Source organism: Lissotriton helveticus, chromosome 7 (assembly GCF_964261635.1).
Source record: "Lissotriton helveticus chromosome 7, aLisHel1.1, whole genome shotgun sequence".
NCBI classification, from domain to species: Eukaryota; Metazoa; Chordata; class Amphibia; order Caudata; family Salamandridae; genus Lissotriton; species Lissotriton helveticus.
Window position 1 is genome coordinate 4,594,751 of NC_136068.1, and position 23,054 is coordinate 4,617,804.

The 23,054-nt window shown below is 56.2% G+C and overlaps 1 protein-coding gene across 2 annotated transcripts in view; it reads right to left on the minus strand.

Annotated features, from left to right (window-relative positions):
• Nucleotides 1–23,054, minus strand: part of NECTIN2 (nectin cell adhesion molecule 2) — a 210,121-nt gene that overhangs the window by 174,894 nt on the left and 12,173 nt on the right. For both annotated transcript variants that reach the window (XM_078651271.1, XM_078651270.1), the window contains 4 exons: nucleotides 10,208–10,540; nucleotides 8,656–8,949; nucleotides 6,909–7,026; nucleotides 3,446–3,597 (listed from right to left, as the gene is read on the minus strand). In XM_078651271.1, the coding sequence (XP_078507397.1) occupies nucleotides 3,446–3,597; nucleotides 6,909–7,026; nucleotides 8,656–8,949; nucleotides 10,208–10,540 (897 nt within the window). The remainder of the gene's footprint in view (nucleotides 1–3,445; nucleotides 3,598–6,908; nucleotides 7,027–8,655; nucleotides 8,950–10,207; nucleotides 10,541–23,054) is intronic.

Sequence of the window (23,054 nt, forward strand, 5' to 3'; positions counted from 1 at the left end):
TGTGTGCTAACCCTGACTAGGGTAGGTTAGTTAATCCCCTGTGAGGATCACAGGTGTGTGCTCGCCCTGCCTAGGGTAGGTTGGTTCATCCCCCACGAGGGTATCCTGATGCTGGACAGGTGTGTGCTAGCCCTGCCTAGGGTGGGTCTTTAACCAGAAACACTAAACACCTCCGCCCCCACACCCACCCTCCTCAAGCAGCTCCTCTCAGCTGCTCAATATTCTGATAACCCTCACAGAGCTTTTAATGAACCAGTCACAACGCATATCACTGCATGACAAGCCCCCATCCCACCAGAGACTGCTGCATAAAGCCCCCATCCCACCACCAGAGACTGCTGCATAAAGCCCCCATCCCACCAGAGACTGCTGAAAAAAATGCCCATCCCACCAGAGACTGCTGCATAAAGCCCCCATCCCACCAGAGACTGCTACATAAAGCCCCCATCCCACCACCAGAGACTGCTGCATAAAGCCCCCATCCCACCAGAGACTGCTGAAAAAAATGCCCATCCCACCAGACTGCTGCATAAAGCCCCCATCCCACCAGAGACTGCTGAAAAAAATGCCCATCCCACCAGAGACTGCTGCATAAAGCCCCATCCCCCAGAGACTGCTGCATAAAGCCCCATCCCACCAGAGACTGCTGCATAAAGCCCCCATCCCACCTGTGACTGCTGCATAAAGCCCCCATCTCACCTGTGACTGCTGCATAATGCCCCCATCCCACCAGAGACTGCTGCATAAAGCCCCCATCCCACCTGTGACTGCTGCATAAAGCCCCCATCCCACCTGTGACTGCTGCATAAAGCCCCCATCTCACCTGTGACTGCTGCATAATGCCCCCATCCCACCTGTGACTGCTGCATAAAGCCCCCATCCCACCAGTGACTGCTGCATAAAGCCCCCATCCCACCAGTGACTGCTGCATAAAGCCCCCATCTCACCTGTGACTGCTGCATAATGCCCCCATCCCACCTGTGACTGCTGCATAAAGCCCCCATCCCACCTGTGACTGCTGCATAAAGCCCCCATCCCACCTGTGACTGCTGCATAAAGCCCCATCCCACCTGTGACTGCTGCATAAAGCCCCCATCCCACCTGTGACTGCTGCATAAAGCCCCCATCCCACCTGTGACTGCTGCATAAAGCCCCCATCCCACCTGTGACTGCTGCATAAAGCCCCCATCCCACCTGTGACTGCTGCATAAAGCCCCCATCCCACCTGTGACTGCTGCATAAAGCCCCCATCCCACCTGTGACTGCTGCATAAAGCCCCCATCCCACCTGTGACTGCTGCATAAAGCCCCCATCCCACCTGTGACTGCTGCATAAAGCCCCCATCCCACCCGAGACTGCTGCATAAAGCCCCCATCCCACCCGTGACTGCTGCATAAAGCCCCCATCCCACCTGTGACTGCTGCATAAAGCCCCCATCCCACCTGTGACTGCTGCATAAAGCCCCCATCCCACCTGTGACTGCTGCATAAAGCCCCCATCCCACCTGTGACTGCTGCATAAAGCCCCCATCCCACCTGTGACTGCTGCATAAAGCCCCCATCCCACCTGTGACTGCTTCATAAAGCCCCCATCCCACCCGAGACTGCTGCATAAAGCCCCCATCCCACCAGAGACTGCTGCATAAAGCCCCCATCCCACCTGTGACTGCTGCATAAAGCCCCCATCCCACCTGTGACTGCTGCATAAAGCCCCCATCTCACCTGTGACTGCTGCATAATGCCCCCATCCCACCTGTGACTGTTGCATAAAGCCCCCATCCCACCTGTGACTGCTGCATAAAGCCCCCATCCCACCTGTGACTGCTGCATAAAGCCCCCATCCCACCCGAGACTGCTGCATAAAGCCCCCATCCCACCTGTGACTGCTGCATAAAGCCCCCATCCCACCTGCGACTGCTGCATAAAGCCCCCATCCCACCTGCGACTGCTGCATAAAGCCCCCATCCCACTTGTGACTGCTGCATAAAGCCCCCATCCCACCTGCGACTGCTGCATAAAGCCCCCATCCCACCAGTCCGTCTACTCTGTCTACTCCGAGCATACGCAGAAGGGCTGGGCTCGCAGGAGCTCTGAAGGCCCCCAGCAAGAGGAAATGCGACCAGTGCAAGGGGGGGCATCCAGGGGTTCAAGGGGGGCACCCAAGGGGTTCCAAGGGGACACCGACAAGTTTAAAGGGGGGCACCCAGGGGTGTGGGGAGGGTTCAATGAAGGGATGAAGGGGTTCAAGTGGGTGCCCACAGGTTTTTTTTGGGGGGGGGGGGGGCACCGGTTCCAGGGGCTCACCAGGCCCTGCTTCACCCCCTCAGAGACCGAACTGCGGGTCTTTCTCGCAAACCGGACACCATTTTAATATTGTCAGCGTCATTCGAAGACTCGTGACCTCGTCCAGTGCTTGGCTCTTTGGGGCGGTCAGTCTGCACGCACGTGCTTCGTCCTATCGCCTCTTCCGCCGCCTTCGAGGCACATACAGGGTTCCGCTCATCCTATGGGTGTGCGTCTTTAGGAGCTCGGCAAGATACATCTCAGAAACCGGCATTCGTACGAGTGACCCCCTCTAAGAGGCCGGGTCCCACAACTCCCTAAATGGACCTGCCAATGGGATGAAAGCCAAGAAATCCCTCTATTCTGCGCGGGCTCACCCATCGACAGCAGGGCAGGAAAAGACCACAAGCCCTCACCTCTCCGCAGGACCCTTCTTGGGACTGGACCCTTCTTGGGACTGGACCCTTCTTGGGACTGGACCCTTCTTGGGACTGGACCCTTCTTGGGACTGGACCCTTCTTGGGACTGGACCCTTCTTGGGACTGGACCCTTCTTGGGACTGAACCCTTGAGGAGGGACTTCGGGCCGATTACGATCCTGGCGGATGGGATACTCAGTCACAAACATGACGGATATCCTGACCGGTGTATTGAAGCTCCAAAGGCTAGAACACGATTGTAATTTGCTGGATGAGTAGCCACGTTTGTGATGAAATGATGAAGTTCATGGAAGTTTTCAGTGGTCTCCTCAGAGACGAGGAGCATCAAGTTCATGGCCCCAAGACCTCATTGGATGGCACCCACCAGCTCTTGCCTCCGTGAACCAATCAGAGAAGGCACTGCGCCTGGAGCTGGAACGCAACAGAAGACGCCAACCTGCATCCCAGGGCTTCCACCGCAGCACTACAATTCACTAGCTCCCAGAAGTCTGGAGTACGGCTCCCCATCAGCTCTGACATGCAGGACCCCTACGGTGAAGCACGGTCATCCAGGATTACCCCAGACCTAGTCTAGATACATCTAAGGAGCACAACTGCGGCAGATAACCCTAGCCGAGACTGGATTCAGGCCAACCTTGCCCACGAGACGTGGGGCTCGAATGAGCGTATTCCATCCTTATCCCTAAAGCCAACGAATGCAAAGCATCTCTAGGGGGCGCCTCACCTCTGACGAAGACTTGCAGCTGCGCAGAGCGAGTGCCACGGGCGTTGGAGGCCTCGCAGATCAAGGTCGTGTTCACCAGATAGTCCACCGTCCTCACCACCAACAGGTTCCCAATCACATCCACCGTCTTGGGAAGAGGCTTTCCATCGGTGCTGTAAGAGAGCAGGGGAGAACCCAACATCAGGAGTGCGTTATACAGGGCATCGCCCTCGAGGCAGGCGCGCGCATCGACCTAGCTATCCTAGGGTGTAGAACATCATCAACGTGCATCCGAGGGGGCAGGAAACCCACTCAGACCATGCATCCGAGGGGGTAGAAACCCACTCAGACCACGCATTCGAGGGGGCAGGAAACCCACTCAGACCATGCATCCGAGGGGGTAGAAACCCACTCAGACCATGCATCCGAGGGGGTAGAAACCCACTCAGACCATGCATTCGAGGGGGTAGAAACCCACTCCGACCATGCATTCGAGGGTGTAAGACACCTCCAGCACAGGCCCCATAGGGTGTAACATACCTTCAGCCCATGCGACCTACGGTGCGAGAGGAGATGAAGATGGCATGAAAGAAGGCACTAAGAGACTATGAAGTCACAGACGAGAGCACAGAGATAAGGATACAGATGAGGGCACTGAGAGACGAAGAGGACACAGACGAGGGAACGGAGACGAAGAGGACACAGACGAGGGAACGGAGACGAAGAGGACACAGACGAGGGAACGGAGACGAAGAGGACACAGACGAGGGAACGGAGACGAAGAGGACACAGACGAGGGAACGGAGACGAAGAGGACACAGACGAGGGAACGGAGACGAAGAGGACACAGACGAGGGAACGGAGACGAAGAGGACACAGACGAGGGAACGGAGACGAAGAGGACACAGACGAGGGAACTGAGACAAAGAGGACACAGACGAGGGAACTGAGACAAAGAGGACACAGACGAGGGAACTGAGACAAAGAGGACACAGACGAGGGAACTGAGACAAAGAGGACACAGACGAGGGAACTGAGACAAAGAGGACACAGACGAGGGAACTGAGACAAAGAGGACACAGACGAGGGAACTGAGACAAAGAGGACACAGACGAGGGAACTGAGACAAAGAGGACACAGACGAGGGAACTGAGACAAAGACACAGACGAGGGAACTGAGACGAAGACACAGACGAGGGAACTGAGACGAAGACACAGACGAGGGAACTGAGACGAAGACACAGACGAGGGAACTGAGACGATGAGGGAACTGAGACGATGAGGGAACTGAGACGATGAGGGAACTGAGACGATGAGGGAACTGAGACGATGAGGGAACTGAGACGATGAGGGAACTGAGACGATGAGGGAACTGAGACGATGAGGGAACTGAGACGATGAGGGAACTGAGACGATGAGGGAACTGAGACGATGAGGGAACTGAGACGATGAGGGAACTGAGACGATGAGGGAACTGAGACGATGAGGGAACTGAGACGATGAGGGAACTGAGACGATGAGGGAACTGAGACGATGAGGGAACTGAGACGATGAGGGAACTGAGACGATGAGGGAACTGAGACGATGAGGGAACTGAGACGATGAGGGAACTGAGACGATGAGGGAACTGAGACGATGAGGGAACTGAGACGATGAGGGAACTGAGACGATGAGGGAACTGAGACGATGAGGGAACTGAGACGATGAGGGAACTGAGACGATGAGGGAACTGAGACGATGAGGGAACTGAGACGATGAGGGAACTGAGACGATGAGGGAACTGAGACGATGAGGGAACTGAGACGATGAGGGAACTGAGACGATGAGGGAACTGAGACGATGAGGGAACTGAGACGATGAGGGAACTGAGACGATGAGGGAACTGAGACGATGAGGGAACTGAGACGATGAGGGAACTGAGACGATGAGGGAACTGAGACGATGAGGGAACTGAGACGATGAGGGAACTGAGACGATGAGGGAACTGAGACGATGAGGGAACTGAGACGATGAGGGAACTGAGACGATGAGGGAACTGAGACGATGAGGGAACTGAGACGATGAGGGAACTGAGACGATGAGGGAACTGAGACGATGAGGGAACTGAGACGATGAGGGAACTGAGACGATGAGGGAACTGAGACGATGAGGGAACTGAGACGATGAGGGAACTGAGACGATGAGGGAACTGAGACGATGAGGGAACTGAGACGATGAGGGAACTGAGACGATGAGGGAACTGAGACGATGAGGGAACTGAGACGATGAGGGAACTGAGACGATGAGGGAACTGAGACGATGAGGGAACTGAGACGATGAGGGAACTGAGACGATGAGGGAACTGAGACGAGGAGGACACAGACGAGGGAACTGAGACGAAGAGGACACAGACGAGGGAACTGAGACGAAGAGGACACAGACGAGGAAATTGAGAGGAAGAGGACACAGACGAGGGAACTGAGAGGAAGAGGACACAGACGAGGGAACTGAGACGAAGAGGACACAGACGAGGGAACTGAGACGAAGAGGACACAGACGAGGGAACTGAGACGAAGAGGACACAGACGAGGGAACTGAGACGAAGAGGACACAGACGAGGGAACTGAGACGAAGAGGACACAGACGAGGGAACTGAGACGAAGAGGACACAGACGAGGGAACTGAGACGAAGAGGACACAGACGAGGGAACTGAGACGAAGAGGACACAGACGAGGGAACTGAGACGAAGAGGACACAGACGAGGGAACTGAGACGAAGAGGACACAGACGAGGGAACTGAGACGAAGAGGACACAGACGAGGGAACTGAGAAAAGACAGACTACGTCACGGAGAGACAAAGACAAGGGCACGGAGAGACAAAGAAGACAGAGATGAGGGCACGGAGAGACAAAAAAGACAGATGAGGGCACGGAGAGACAAAGAAGACACAGACCAGGTTATGGAGAGACTAAGGCACAGAGTCCAGGAGGACACAGACAAGGACAGACGGAGAGGACAAAAACGAAGACACAGATGAAGAGGAAACAGAAAAGGTACCGAGATGATGAAGAGGACAGACAAGGGCACTGAGATGAGGATACAGACAAGGGCACTGAGAGATGAAAAGTACACAGACGAGGGCACAGATGAAGAGGATACAGACGAGGGCACAAAGACTAAGAATGCAAGAAAGAGGGCACAGAGAGATGCACACGGCATTGAGGGATGAGTCCAGGAAGGCATTAGGTAAACGGTGAGAGAACATGGTAGCCACTGCGGACCGAAGCATGGAATCTCTATCCACCACAGACCCTCATCGCTATGCTACCAGGGATTCCTCTGCAATGCTCACAGAAGATTCGACATTTGAGATACTCTGAGATTCCACAGAAGATACCCTGAACTACTGATTGGACATCAAGGAAAGCCTTGTGCAAGAGACGTGCTCACAAGAAAACTCACTGCCCCTGCAAGCGTTTTAATCCATGTTTAAGTAAACTTACGTTTTCCATTCGTACTTGATGGGAGGGGGGTTGCCACTGGCAGAACATTTCAGCTCCACCTGCTGTCGGTTGATGTACCAGTTGTCATCGTACCCCATGATGTTCACCTCCGGGGGGTCTAAAAAAAAGAACAAGCAGTTAAAGGGAGAATCATAGCCACCCCTGGAAAGAGCCTGGTGGCAAGACCGAGACTTCTGGGGGCCGAGACAAGGCAGGGTGGCGTCCACCAACCCCTCCTCCAACAAGGAAACGTGGCTTTCAAATACTCAGCGTTGGACTGAGCCTTCAAAGCCAAGGGGCGACATAACCCACTGCGGACTGTAGCGCCCAAAAGGCTCTAGAATGGGGTGTGTAAGAGTTCGCAGAATGGGCCACTGTGCGGGGTCCACTCCACCCAAGTTCTCAGCTGGACACTCAACCCCTGGAGAGCAGGACTGATTAACACTATGGGAAGAGGGGGCAGTGCTGAAGCGAGGCATTCACTGCCTGTACAGCACCCAGCGCTCTATAGCTCATCGAGGGGCAGACGGTGCTATAAACTCAAGCTGGTGCTCCGTGGGGGCCACGACGCGCACCCTCGCACTGCACGGACAGCACCACAGCTCAGGACTTCAAAGCGGTGAACACTATGGACACGGACCGTACCACAGCCGGGCTCCTTGGAGGGGGGGGGGGGGAGAAAGCTACTACTACTACTACACACTTACACTGTATGGACAGTGCAAAGGATGAGCCCTTACCGGGGGGGGGAGAGCTGCTCCATGCTCACACAGTACTGACTACCACCGACAGACTCTTTGGAGGGGCCATAAGCTACTACTACACACACTGGATGGACAGTACCAAAGATTAGCCATTAGAGGGGGGACGAGCTGTTCCATGCTCACACAGTACTGACAATACCACCGCCGGGCTCTTAAGAGGGGGTAAACTACTAACACCAACACACACACACTATGGACAATACCAAGCTGGGCTCTTTAGAGGGGGGTAAACTACTAACACCAACACACACACACACACTATGGACAGTACCACCGCCGGGCTCTTAAGAGGGGGTAAACTACTAACACCAACACACACACACTATGGACAATACCAAGCTGGGCTCTTTAGAGGGGGGTAAACTACTAACACCAACACACACACACACACAAAAACACACACACACACACTATGTACAGTACCACCGCCGGGCACTTAAGAGGGGGTAAACTACTACTACACACAAACACTGTATGTTATGTTATTTGGATTTTTTAAGCGCACAGCTGCCCCAGCTAAAGGGCGTCCCGGCGCTGTATCAAAAAGGTAACATAACTAATATGGACAGTACCACCGCCGGGCTCTTAAGAGGGGGGTAAACTACTACTACACACACAAACACTGTATGGACAGTACCACCGCCGGGCTCTTTAGAAGGGGGGGGTAAACTACTAACACCAACACACACACACACACACACACACACACACACACACACAATGGACAGTACCACGGCCGGGCTCTTTAGAGGGGGGTAAACTACTACTAACACACACACACACACACACACACACACACACTATGGATGGTACCACAGCTCAGGTCTTGGAGGTGGTGGGTGACCTGCTACACAAACTGAGTGGACAGTCCCACAGCTTGGCTCATTGGAGGGGGGGGGGATGACCTACTACACACTCACAAAGTACGAATAGTACCACAGTGGAACCCATTCAAGGGGAGAGGGGAGGACGGATATACTCACACTGTATGGACAGTACCACCGGGATACTTTGGGGAACCTTGGCTGTCCTGGAGCTGATGACACAGGTAACCGTCTTCCCATTGGCTGTGCTCGTTGGGAAGATGCGGTACTGGCTGTTTACGGTGAGGGTGCCGTCGGTGTTGTTGGTCACCGTTGTGCTGACGTTGCCAGGAACCACCGATTGCCACGTGATATCGGAGGGAGGCTTCCCATTGGCTGAGGTGCAGTTTGCCACAGTAATCTGCTGGTCTCCAACTGCACCAGGCACGGCCTCAGCATTATTTGTGGGTTCAGCTGGAAACCAATGGAGAAAAGCATTCAATGGCGGTAAGAGAACGCGAGCATCTGAACGCCAGCAGCGACCTTCCGTAGCAGAGAATACAAAGTAGATTCACACCACTGCCCCAGCTTGGGAACTGCGCATGGGTGCAGCCATGGCCTAGTACATGCATTGGCAATCAAACCTTGGTGTGCAAGCAGCTGACCCCGCCCAGGCGCCCTAGCAGCCGACCTCGCCTGGGCGCCCTAGCAGCCGACCCCGCCCGGGCGCCCTAGCAGCCGACCCCGCCCAGGCGCCCTAGCAGCCGACCCCGCCCAGGCGCCCTAGCAGCCGACCGCACCCAAGTGTGCTACTAGCCACACCTTCCAAACCCCCCCAGTGCGCTAGCAGCTGCTGCACCCAGGCACGCTAGGAGCTGACCCCTCCCCCAGCACACTAGCAGCCAACCTCCCCAGCATGCTACAAGCCGACCCCCTCAGTGCACTAGCATCCGACCTCGCCCAGGCGTGCTAGCAGGTGAACCTCTCCGTGTGCTGACAGCCAACCACCCACATCGCGCTACCAACGACGCCCCACTTCCATGCTCGCAGACGACCCATCCCAGAGCATTAGCAGCAACCCTGTCCTAGCAGCCATCCTACCGTAGTGCACTGGCAGCAGTCAAACTCTAGCGTACTGTATGAGAAACATTCATGAACACAGCCCCCTCCCCTAGTGTATAAACAATTGGGCCCTGCTGGTGCACTAACATCAAATCATCTCTGTGCACAAGCTATCAACCAATCAACTCCATGCAGAAGAAAACACTAAATCACCCCATACACAAGCAAGCAATGATACCCTTTGTGCACAAGCAAGTAACAGATCACCGCCACAACCAAGCAAGAAATCACCACAGTGCACAAACATGTTCACTCAAGTGGAAAAGCAACACATTTCCCTATACACAAGCAAGAAACACTACCCTTGTGCACAAGCAAGCAACAGATCACCACCACAGAGATCAACGAATCCCCTCCGCGCACAAGTCATAAATCACACATGGACAAGAAAGCAAAAAATCAACCCTATGCACAAGGAACCAGTGATACCCTTGTGCACCAGAAGGCACAGATCACCGCCACAAGCAAGCAAGAAATCACCCCAGTGCACAAGCATGTTCGTTCACTCAGGTGGACAAGGAACACACTACCCTATACACAAGCAAGAGTCAAGAACCACCCCTTGCACCACCCATCAGTCCCTGCCACCGCAGCCCCCAAGGGTCCTCACCCAGCAGAATCAGCTTTGTCGTGCCCTCTTCATTGCCATTGGGGTAAGTGGCGAACTCGCAGGTGTAGGCGCCCTCGTCGGCCATCTGGAGGCCGGTGATGACCAGGGTGGGCTCGGTCAGCGAGGGCTGCAGGAAGGCGATGTGCTTGATGGGCAGGTTGGTCCCGAAGGACGGGTTGTACACGGCCACATTGGTCTTCTTGCCCCCAGCTTCCCTCACCCACGTCACCTGGGTTATCTTAATACTGGGGTCATCGATGGGGAGGGTGCAGGGCAACGTCACATCCTGGCCCACGAAGCCGGTGACCTCGTCCCGCACTTTCACTCTCTGGGCTGCAGGAAAACGAGAAACCATTAGATTTGCAACTAAAAACAGGATGTTGCCATACAGGCAAATACAGATTACCACCACAGAGATCAACGCATCACCTCCGCGCACAAGAAAGTCATAAATCACACATGGACAAGAAAGCAAAAAAATCAACCCTGTGCACAAGGAAACAGTGATACCCTTGTGCACCAGAAGGCACAGACCCCCGCCCCAGATTAGCAAGAAATCATCCCAATGCACAAACATGTTTGTTCACTCAGGTGGACAAGGAACACACAACCCTATGCACAAGCAAGAGTCAAGAAACCCCCCCCCCCCCCCCCGTTGCACCACCCACCAGTCCCCGCCACCGCAGCCCCTAAGGGTCCTCACCCAGCAGAATCAGCTTGGTCGTGCCCTCTTCGTTGCCTAATTCCCCAGGAATTGTGGTAAGAGACCTAGAACCTTTTCGCTCAGTCACTCGTGCTCTCAGAGAAATATACAAGGAATACACAGTGGGACGTTTTCAATGATTATTGAACCAACGTGATTCTTGCACAGAATATAGAAATCTGGCGTACTACTACTATGCAGTCCCTAACCCAAGTGTCTGCGGCTGTGCGTGTATTCTGGCACGAACCCCCGTACTGGATGATCCGACCACGGTTACATGATCGGATCGGTCACAAGCTGGACACCCTTCGCAGAGATATCAGCAACTGCTGGGCCGAAGTTTCAGCGTGTACAGACCTGGTCAATGTCAGCAGAGTACTCCTCTAACCAAACCCGGAAATGCTTGTTTATTTATAATGAAAATCATCCTAGCGAGTCCTGGGCAAGCCAGCATTGTTATGGTCTATAGATAGCCGTGTCGCCTCGTGGCCGAAAAATAGAACAACATTTACACAATGTGTGCCGAGGACTTGTACATGGTGCTCAAGGAGTCGCGACAACGGTCTCACAGAGTGGAATCTGTAAATGAAGCAGACAACAGGCACAGACGCCCGCTCCAGACAACAGGGACAGACACCCGCTCCAGACAACAGGGACAGACACCCGCTCCAGACAACAGGGACAGACGCCCCGCTCCAGACAACGGGCACAGACGCCCGCTCCAGACAACAGGGACAGAGGCCCCGCTCCAGACAACAGGGACAGACGCCCCGCTCCAGACAACAGGGACAGACGCCCCGCTCCAGACAACAGGGACAGACGCCCCGCTCCAGACAACAGGGACAGACGCCCCGCTCCAGACAACAGGGACAGACGCCCCGCTCCAGACAACAGGGACAGACGCCCCGCTCCAGACAACAGGAGCAGTTGCCCCGCCACAGAAAATAGGCACAGGAATCAGGTACAGATGCTCCACCCCAGGACGCAGGGAGACGCGCCGCCCCAGAGAACAGGCACAGATGATCCCCCCAGAGAACAGGCACAGATGATCCGCCCCAGAGAACAGGCACAGATGCACCGCCCTGAAGATCAAGGAGAAGGGACACACCTCAGAGCAGCAACACATGCCCCGCACCCCCTCCAGAAGCAGGCACACATACATGCCTCCCCCACAGAGCAGGTACACATGCCCGCCCCACCCTCCGGAAGCAGGCACACATGCCCCGCTCCACCAGGGAGCAGCCACACATGCCGCAACCCCCCCAGGGAGCAGCAACACATGCCGCCACACCCCCAGAGCAGCAACACATGCCGCCACACCCCCAGAGAGCAGCAACACATGCCGCCACACCCCCAGAGAGCAGCAACACATGCCGCACCACCCGGAGCAGCCAAACATGCCGCAACCCCCCCAAGGGAGCAGCCACACATGACGCAACCCCCCCCCCGCCCAGGGAGCAGCCACACATGCCGCAACCCCCCCAAGGGAGCAGCCACACATGACGCAACCCCCCCCCCAGGGAGCAGCCAAACATGCCGCAACCCCCCAAGGGAGCAGCAACACATGCCGCAACCCCCCCCCCCCCCCAGGGAGCAGCAACACATGCCGCAACCCCCCCAGGGAGCAGCAACACATGCCGCAACCCCCCCCCCCCCGGGGAGCAGCAACACATGCCGCAACCACCCCAGGAAGCAGCCACACATGCCGCAACCCCCCCCCCCCACCCCCCCGCCCAGGGAGCAGCCACACATGCCGCAACCCCCCCCCCCCACCCCCCGCCCAGGGAGCAGCCACACATGCCGCAACCCCCCCAGAGAGCAGCAACACATGCCGCAACCCCCCCCGGAGCAGCCAAACATAATAATAAATAATAATCCACATTTGTAAAGCGCATAATCACCCGTTAGGGTCTCTAGGCGCTGGGGGCCGTCGGGAAGATTAAGCAAGCTATTGCCCAGAGTCACATGGTGCTGGGCAGATCCCTGCCGCCGGTGCCAGGGATCGAACCGTGATCCCCAGCTTCCGGAGTCAGTCACCCTGGCCGCGGCGCCACACCTCTTCCTTCCATGCCGCACCCCCCCCCCCCCCGGAGCAGCCAAACATGCCGCAACCCCCCCAGGGAGCAGCCACACATGCTCTTATGGGGCAGGCGGTACTGTGCAGGTGGAAGTAGTGTACAACAAAAGGAGCCCTCCAAAGAACAAAGAAGATGCTGTGTCTTTCCAGTAACAAGTACCCTACACTATCAAGCAGCGTATCCGGCACCACGCAGGGTGTAAAGCACCAACAACCGCGTCATGCGTATGGGGGATCACATGATTCCAGCAGAAATCAGATGCGCGAGTTGGCGTCCAATTCACGCCTAGGACACATAGCTACAAAAAGGGGGGCGGGGTCGGCATTTCATCCATTGTAAATAGCCCTGTGAGTGACAGGGGCTGGGCAGGTCCACGGGCCGGTGTCCCCAGATTCAGGACGACAGCCGTGGGGAAGGGTAGTTGCTATACGGACCTCAATACTATCCATTACCCAGAGGAGCCTCCCACCCCCACTCCTCCCAAGCCCACCCAAGCAGGAGGACTAAGGCTATGGATCAGAGTAATGAAGATTACCGGTAAGGAATTGGAATAATAAAGAGTAATGAAGAGTACTAGTAAGTAATTGGAGTAATGAAGATTACCGGTAAGTAATCAGAGCATTAAATCACCGAACGACCCCCCCCCCCACCCACCGGGCTTTCCATACGGCACCTTCAGTTTAGCACAGTAAGTGCTACGTTAAAAGGCTTCATGGCACACAAAGTTCACCAGGGCCGGGGACCCAAGAACTTGCAACAACATAACTAAACCAAACAAAACTGATATTCCGAGAAACCACGGAGAGCAAATGGAGGACAGACGAAGAACGGGAAGAAAGCAGATCGGAAGAAAGAACGCAGCTCAGAACCACAGATCATGGAGCTTGACCTAAAATGTAGATTGTCTGGTCATTTGCACCCTTACAAGAAGGTGCTCTGATGACAATATTGCACATCCAAAGAAAAAGTGAAAGCCAGCTGTCGACTACACATCTATCCCGTCGTCTCTCCGGTCAGTCGTGACATCAGACAAGAAGCATTCTTCAGCCAGAAGCAAGCACACGTAGCTCTCTGCAGAAACCGTACTTGAAAGGACGCTTCGGTCTTTTCAGGGTAGAGACCTGGTTTACAATAAATAGAAACTGCAAGCAACGTAGTGGGCGGGGTGAGCTCCAACGAGGCGGGGCCTAAAGGAGGAGGCAGAGACGGCAGGCATGATTAGAGTATCACCGGCAACTATTCAAGTTCATCGAAACTAAAGCCGCCTTGGAATGACTACAAAAGCATAAAAAGGTCTGGTAAAACTAAGACAAATGCTTTAAAGAAGCAAACATATAGTTGACATATACGTTAAAAGTATAGGTCATTTTGACCGGTAACTGGGGAGCATTTTTTGTCATTCAAGACTAAAGCACAATTTTAGTTTTTTTTTGCAATTTTATTTCACATCACAATTTTAAAAATCCATAAATAAGCTTGCTTTATCCACAGCTTAATCATAATTTATTTTACTGTGTTCACCCCCAGGCTTGAACTTAATTGCATGATAAATGCTACTAATGAAACAGCCATGCAAGGCTCTGCTGGTCTGGCAGAACCGGTTTGTGTCCCTGTGGCGCAAGACTAGGGTGGAGCCGGACGAGCTTTTAAAAAGAAAAGTAAACAGGCGCCCTCAGGAAACAGCGCCCGACATGTGATCTCGGTCTTTGAGTGCAGAGCAAAGGTAAGGAGTTAAGAGAAAGATTTTGAGGCCTATTTACTGCGGAGCTTGGAGCGCTCACGTGAACTACTCTTTCGGGGAGGGTTAAACACAGGAAGAGGCTTGACGCACGCATGCCACGGACCAATGGGGAGAAAGAATATGAGCGCAACAAGAGTCAGCCAATGGGAAGCCTAGGGGCGTGCTGAGGCCCACAAAGTATATACAACTCGTCTCAACTAGTCGACCTAAACATGATGAAGCGATACTATTACAAAACTTGCAGCATTAACCCCTTTGATGCTGGTGACGGAACCATTCCGTCATCAGTCACGGCTGAGCTGTGCTGATGACGGAATGGTTCCATCACGACCACACCCGCAATTGGAATGTTCAGCACAGCGCTGAAATTCCTGCAACACGGAAGCGGTTAATGCCACGGAATTGGATTTTCTGGCCACAGAATTTACCAAACCCTGCCGCATGATTTGGGCCTCTCCTGCGGCATAATTCCACTGGCCCTTACAATGTCATGTCAAGGTGGTCACTTGGGTGAGAGGCAGCGGCTGAATGTGCAGCGACACACTGCAGGTGAAATAAGTGGTACTGCCTAGGCAGCTGCAATATGTCCTCTAAAAACACACAAATAAGAAGGAAATACATTATGAGGACCTACCGAAAAGGGAACATGGAAAATTAAAGGACTAAACCACCAATGTGCTGACATTTTCAGGAGGATGTGCTCAGGCAGCGTAGCCAACTACGGAACAGTAAAGCCAGCGGATGAAGTGTTTCACCCCTGCTCATGATGGAACCACGCCGTCATGAGCCACGGGCGGCGTGTGCTCATGACGGCGTGGTTCCATCATGCGGCTGCCGCTCCTCCCACGCGGCATCAATTCCCCGTCTGCGCAGGCGAATTAATGAGCGGGCGGGGCCGTGACCGAACCGTGCCGTCATGAGCCCAGGCCGCCTGTGACTCATGACGGGGTGGTTCCGACACAAGCATGGCGGTACCGCACTCACCCCCCACTCCCCCGTGCTGCGGTGAAATTAGCGCCGCGGCCGAGGGGTTAGTTTATTTGTATAGCACCAAACTTACCCTGGAGGCCGTCCTGGCGCTGAGTGGGCCGACTCACCGCCACACGGGGTCCTAGATTGAAAGATTTACACTCTACAGGCCATTGGCAGACGAGGGCAGACCCAAAGCCCCTCCCTATGGATATGAATTTAGATCAATTTATTACAGGACTTTGGCAGACAACTAAACATCTAAGACCTTCCAAAGAGATTCTAGCAAGAATTATTACAGTATCAATATTCCCCAAGGGGCAATCGGCACGGCAGCCCTTGCCGCGGAGGGGCAATCGGCAGCGCAGCCCTTGCCGCGGAGGGGCAATCGGCCCCTCCGCGGCAAGGGCTGCCGGGGCAATCGGCACGGCAGCCCTTGCCGGGGAGGGGCAATCGGCAGCGCAGCCCTTGCCGCGGAGGGGCAATCGGCAGCGCAGCCCTTGCCGCGGAGGGGCAATAGGCGCGGGAGCCCTTGCCGCGGAGGGGCAATCGGTGCGGCAGCCCTTGCCGCGGAGGGGCAATCGGCGCGGCAGCCCTTGCCGCGGAGGGGCAATCGGCACGGCAGCCCTTGCCGCGGAGGGGCAATCGGCACGGCAGCCCTTGCCGCGAGGGGCAATCGGCACGGCAGCCCTTGCCGCGGAGGGGCAATCGGCACGGCAGCCCTTGCCGCGGAGGGGCAATCGGCACGGCAGCCCTTGCCGCGGAGGGGCAATCGGCACGGCAGCCCTTGCCGCGGAGGGGCAATCGGCACGGCAGCCCTTGCCGCGGAGGGGCAATCGGCACGGCAGCCCTTGCCGCGAGGGGCAATCGGCACGGCAGCCCCTGCCGCGAGGGGCAATCGGCACGGAAGCCCCTGCCGCGAGGGGCAATGACTCTGTCCGCCCTTATACCCTCCTCACAGCAGCGCTGCGCATCCTGTACCCCCCCCCCCCCCCCTTATGAGCTCCGGTACCCACAGCCTCCCGCCTGCACCTGTCCTCAGTACCTCTTCCTACCCTGTGCCTCATTGTAGACCCCCCCAGAAGCGCCTCCTTGTCCTGTACCCCCCGCCCCCGCCCAGCAGGCCTTGCTTCTATACCCTGCCCATCTTATACCCTCACACACAGTAACTCATGTGTCTCATACGTCTCAGCCGGGCCCCTACCCCCGCCCCCACCCCAGTCTCAGCTCTGGTGCTCTCGGGAGCAAGGCCAGCCAGTCACGTGATGTAATGGATGCTCCTGGTTGCTATGGGAACCGCAAGACTACAACAATTACCCTCCTTGGCAACGGGTCCTCGTCCAAGGCTGGAGAGGGAGCTGGGCCAGGAGAGGTCTGCTCCACTGGATGAAATGAGGAGCAGCAATCCGAGGGATAGCTCTGCTGCGGGAGCCTGCCCCACTGGATGAAATGAGGAGTAACCCGAGGGAAAGCTCTGCTGCGGGAGCCTGCCCCACTGGATGAAATGAGGAGTAACCCGAGGGAAAGCTCTGCTGCGGGAGCCTGCCCCACTGGATGAAATGAGGAGCACTAATCCAAGGGATAGGACTGGGAGGGACTCACGCTGCACAGGTCTCCGCAGAGCACAAGATCACACAGTGAGTCATAGGCGCCGAGACTGGTCCTGTCTCTGCTGCGGGCGAGGGGTCACTTTGGCAACCCCTGCCCTGCAGGAGGTGAGCTCTGCCCCGATCTGTGCGGTCACCCCCCCCCCCCCCCGCCGCTGAATCACCGCAGGAGTCTGGAGTCAGCGCTGATTACAACCTCGGAGGGAGGAAAACAAGTACCTAGAAGGAGGGAAGGGGGGGGCAGAAGGAAGAGGTGGGGGCCGTGGGGGTAATGACCGCTGCAGAGGGCGGCAGCAGGGCCAACCCGAGGAACGTGGAAAGAGCCGAGCGGGGAGGGGGGGGGGGGCGACACAACCTCACCAAACTACAAGGAAGGGGGGGACACAACCTCACCACACTACAAGGGGGGGGGGAGACAACCTCACCAAACTACAAAGGGGGGGGGGGACACAACCTCACCACACTACAAGGGGGGGGGGAGACAACCTCACCACACTACAAGGGGGGGGGGAGACAACCTCACCACACTACAAGGAAGGGGGGGACACAACCTCACCACACTACAAGGGGGGGGGGAGACAACCTCACCAAACTACAAAGGGGGGGGGGGACACAACCTCACCACACTACAAGGGGGGGGGGGACACAACCTCACCACACTACAAGGGGGGGGGGAGACAACCTCACCAAACTACAAAGGGGGGGGGAGACAACCTCACCAAACGACAAAGGGGGGGGGGACACAACCTCACCACACTACAAGGAAGGGGGGGACAACCTCACCACACTACAAGGGGGGGGGGGGGAGACAACCTCACCACACTACAAGGGGGGGGGGGGAGACAACCTCACCAAACTACAAAGGGGGGGGGGAACACAACCTCACCACACTACAAGGGGGGGGGGGACAGACAACCTTACCACACTACAAGGGGGGGGGACACAACCTCACCACACTACAAAGGGGGGGGACACAACCTCACCACACTACAAAGGGGGGGGGGGGGACACAACCTCACCACACTACAAGGGGGGGGGGACACAACCTCACCACACTACAAGGGGGGGCACAACCTCACCACACTACAAGGGGGGGGCACAACCTCACCACACTACAAGGGGGGCACAACCTCACCACACTACAAGGGGGGCACAACCTCACCACACTACAAGGGGGGGGCACAACCTCACCACAAGGGGGGGGCACAACCTCACCACACTACAAGGGGGGGGGGCACAACCTCACCACACTACAAGGGGGGGGGGCACAACCTCACCACACTACAAGGGGGGGGGCACAACCTCACCACACTACAAGGGGGGGGGCACAACCTCACCACACTACAAGGGGGGGGGCACAACCTCACCACACTACAAGGGGGGGGGGCACAACCTCACCACACTACAAGGGGGGGGCACAACCTCACCACACTACAAGGGGGGGGCACAACCTCACCACACTACAAGGGGGGGGACACAACCTCACCACACTACAAGGGGGGGACACAACCATACCACACTACAAGGGGGGGGGACACAACCATACCACACTACAAGGGGGGGGACACAACCATACCACACTACAAGGGGGGGGGGGACACAACCATACCACACTACAAGGGGTGGGGACACAACCATACCACACTACAAGGGGGGGGGGGACACAACCATACCACACTACAAGGGGGGGGGACACAACCATACCACACTACAAGGGGGGGGACACAACCATACCACACTACAAGGGGGGGGACACAACCTTACCACACTACAAGGGGGGGGGGGACAACCTTACCACACTACAAGGGGGGGACACACAACCTCACCACGCTACAAGGGGGGGGACACAATCTCACCACGCTACAAGGGCGGGGACACACAACCTCACCACGCTACAAGGACGGGACACAACATCGCCACAAGGGGGGGGAACACAACCGTGCCACTCTACAGGGGGGGGGGAACACAACTGTATCACACCAAAAGGGAGACACAACCTTACCACACTACAAGGGGGGGGGGGGGGGAGACAACCGTACCACACTACAAGGGGGAGGACACAACCTCACTACACTACAAGGGGGAGGACACAACCTCACTACACTACAAGGGGGGGGACACAACCTCACCACACTACAAGGGGGGGGGAACACAACCTCACCACACTACAAGGGGGGGGGGGGACACAACCTCACCCCACTACAAGGAGGGGGACACAACCTTACCACACTCAAGGGGAGGGGGACACAACCTTACCACACTAAAGGGGAGGGGGACACAACCTTACCACACTAAAGGGGAGGGGGACACAACCTTACCACACTAAAGGGGAGGGGGACACAACCTTACCACACTAAAGGGGAGGGGGACACAACCTTACCACACTAAAGGGGAGGGGGACACAACCTTACCACACTAAAGGGGAGGGGGACACAACCTTACCACACTAAAGGGGAGGGGGACACAACCTTACCACACTAAAGGGGAGGGGGACACAACCTTACCACACTAAAGGGGAGGGGGACACAACCTTACCACACTAAAGGGGAGGGGGACACAACCTTACCACACTAAAGGGGAGGGGGACACAACCGTACCACACTAAAGGGGAGGGGGGACACAACCTTACCACACTAAAGGGGAGGGGAACACAACCTTACCACACTAAAGGGTAGGGGGACACAACCTTACCACACTAAAGGGTAGGGGGACACTACCATTCCAGACTACAAGGGGGGGTGAAACACAACCATAACACACTAAAGGGGGACTGCACTATTACTTCAATATATGGAGGGCTGAGACAGTGGACGACTGACGGTTGAGAGAAACCTGGTGAGAAGTGGAGGCAAAGTCTAGGTATAGATGGCGCCGGGTCCTTGGACTCGCCCCCACTGGGCCGCTCCAGTCGGAGACGGGCCGGCTGCAAGCGAAGCACTAGAAACCAATCATTTTGTTCCATTCTACTCCAACCACGCCTGCGCAATGGGGCGGCACCGGAGGCGCCCTCGGCCCGCGGCCCAGGAGCCGACATTATCCACATGATCTCGACCTGTGCGATGTGCGAGGCCCTGGAGACGGCTAGAGGAAACTTCCGGACGCAGTCTCAGAGGATGAAAATAAAACTTACATCTGAATTCATGTTATTGGGGGGGGGGGGGAATCACGAAGGAAGGAGCATCAGGGACACAACAAGACTGTTTTTCTGGCTGTGGCAGTAGTAAGAATATACATCGCCTCCGCTTGATTTGAACCGGCTCCTCCCCCATTTCAACAGTGGCTTGCACAGCTCTTATCCATGTACAATCTTGAAAAGGAGCTATATGAAAGAAAAGGAAGGAGAGCCGGAAACTTATCTGGGCTCCCATCCACAAATGGAAAAACAAGCATTTGCAATGCAATACGTCTTGCATCTACACGAGACCTATTGCATTGCAAATTGTAGTCATCACGGACAACAGGAGGGAGGGCGGGGGGAGAAAGCACAGACAACGGGGAGGGAGGGGAGAAATCACGGACAACGGGGAGGGAGGGGAGAAATCACGGACAACGGGGAGGGAGGGGACAACGGAGAGGGAGGGGAGAAGGCACAGACAACGGGGAGGGAGGGGAGAAGGCACAGACAACGGGGAGGGAGGGGAGAAGGCACAGACAACGGGGAGGGAGGGGACAACGGGGAGGGAGGGGACAACGGGGAGGGAGGGGACAACGGGGAGGGAGGGGAGAAGGCACGGACAACGGGGAGGGAGGGGAGAAGGCACGGACAACGGGGAGGGAGGGGACAACGGGGAGGGAGGGGAGAAGGCACGGACAACTGGGAGGGAGGGGACAACGGGGAGGGAGGGGAGAAGGCACGGACAACGGGGAGGGAGGGGAGAAGGCACGGACAACGGGTAGGGAGGGGACAACGGAGAGGGAGGGGAGAAGGCACAGACAACAGGGAGGGAGGGGACAACGGAGAGGGAGGGGAGAAGGCACAGACAACAGGGAGGGAGGGGACAACGGAGAGGGAGGGGAGAAGGCACAGACAACGGGGAGGGAGGGGAGAAGGCACAGACAACGGGGAGGGAGGGGACAACGGGGAGGGAGGGGACAACGGGGAGGGAGGGGACAACGGAGAGGGAGGGGAGAAGGCACGGACAACGGGTAGGGAGGGGACAACGGAGAGGGAGGGGAGAAGGCACAGACAACAGGGAGGGAGGGGACAACGGAGAGGGAGGGGAGAAGGCACAGACAACGGGGAGGGAGGGGAGAAGGCACGGACAACGGGGAGGGAGGGGAGAAGGCACGGACAACGGGGAGGGAGGGGAGAAGGCACGGACAACGGGGAGGGAGGGGAGAAGGCACGGACAACGGGGAGGGAGGGGAGAAGGCACGGACAACGGGGAGGGAGGGCAGAGGGCACGGACAATGGGGAGGGAGGGCAGAGGGGTAAAGAAGGCACCAAAGCACATTGTGTCTGCAGTAGGAGAACCTAATTAAAGAAAATAGTGCTCACAGTCTAAATAGCACATACCGTGTAACACTCAAAGTAAAGGGGCCAGTCGCCATGGGAGGTGACAAAGGAAGAGGAGGTGGTACTAACGAGGGATTAACACGCCTATTGAGGGATCAGAAGCAGCATTTAGGACAGACAATGACCAGCCAATGGCAAGCATCGGCGGAGAGTGGGCAGGGCTTTGATTCTCTGCTTCACCACAGGTCTGTCAGCGCAGCGCATGCGCGCTGGTCAGGCGCGACCTAAAGATGGAGGCTGGCCAGGCTACAGCTTGTATGATCTGGAATCCCTCGTACCTTGAGTGATGCAAATAATGCTATTTTACGGACAGATATGAAATGTTGAAAACGTGCTTTTATGCTCCCTTATATAACGCATTATTGGTAGTAGTTCCTCATGTATCTATGTAATTATCTATCTATATACATTTACTTGATGGTGCTAAACAAAACAAACAACAATAAAAAACAAGCGGGCCGACCTATTACTCCCATCAGAGGGGACACAACCTTACACACAAGGGGGGCGTTGAGTTACACTGCGCCGGAGCCTCGCATACAGAACACTACCCCCTGGCACCACCAGCGACGCAGGGCAAGAGGCACAACTCAAGTACACAACGCTACACCACACCCGGCAGCCACTGAAGGGGTGGCAATCCCCCAGACGGCGCAGGCACCCCATTTCATCGAGAGGCGAAGGGTTGCCTGCAGTGGGACATGAAAGCCTTAAATGTCACTGAATGACACACCGCGTGGGATGTGTGGAGTCGCTATTAACGAACATGTTTGCGTCACTGTCACTGTCCTCAATCCTCAGATATCCCACCGGGCCCTCAGTCTCCAGGATGGCACACTATCCTGCGTCTCTTTAGGATCTGGATTCCTAAAGAACCTTCATGGGCGGCCCCTTTGCATCTCCTGGGGTGAGCAGCCGCACAAGCGGCCCGTCCGTGCCGCATAACATAGCACGCCGCGCGGTGTAACACGGCCACCCCCTGCCGCATAGCTCCAGCGAGGGGCGACTGTGGTCAGCCTCCTCCACTCAGACGTCACTCACTGGTACTCCTTTCAGCCATGAACCTCAGTCAATCAGGGTTGGTAAAGCGCAGCTACTCGCCCGCGAGGGTCTTAAGGTGTTGACGCGGGCATCGAAGCAGCCTGGCCGCCCTTCTGATACAATCATGTCCACCTCACACTCAAAGCAGGAATGTAACATGCAAATATACCAGGATTCTTGAAAAAGACCAGA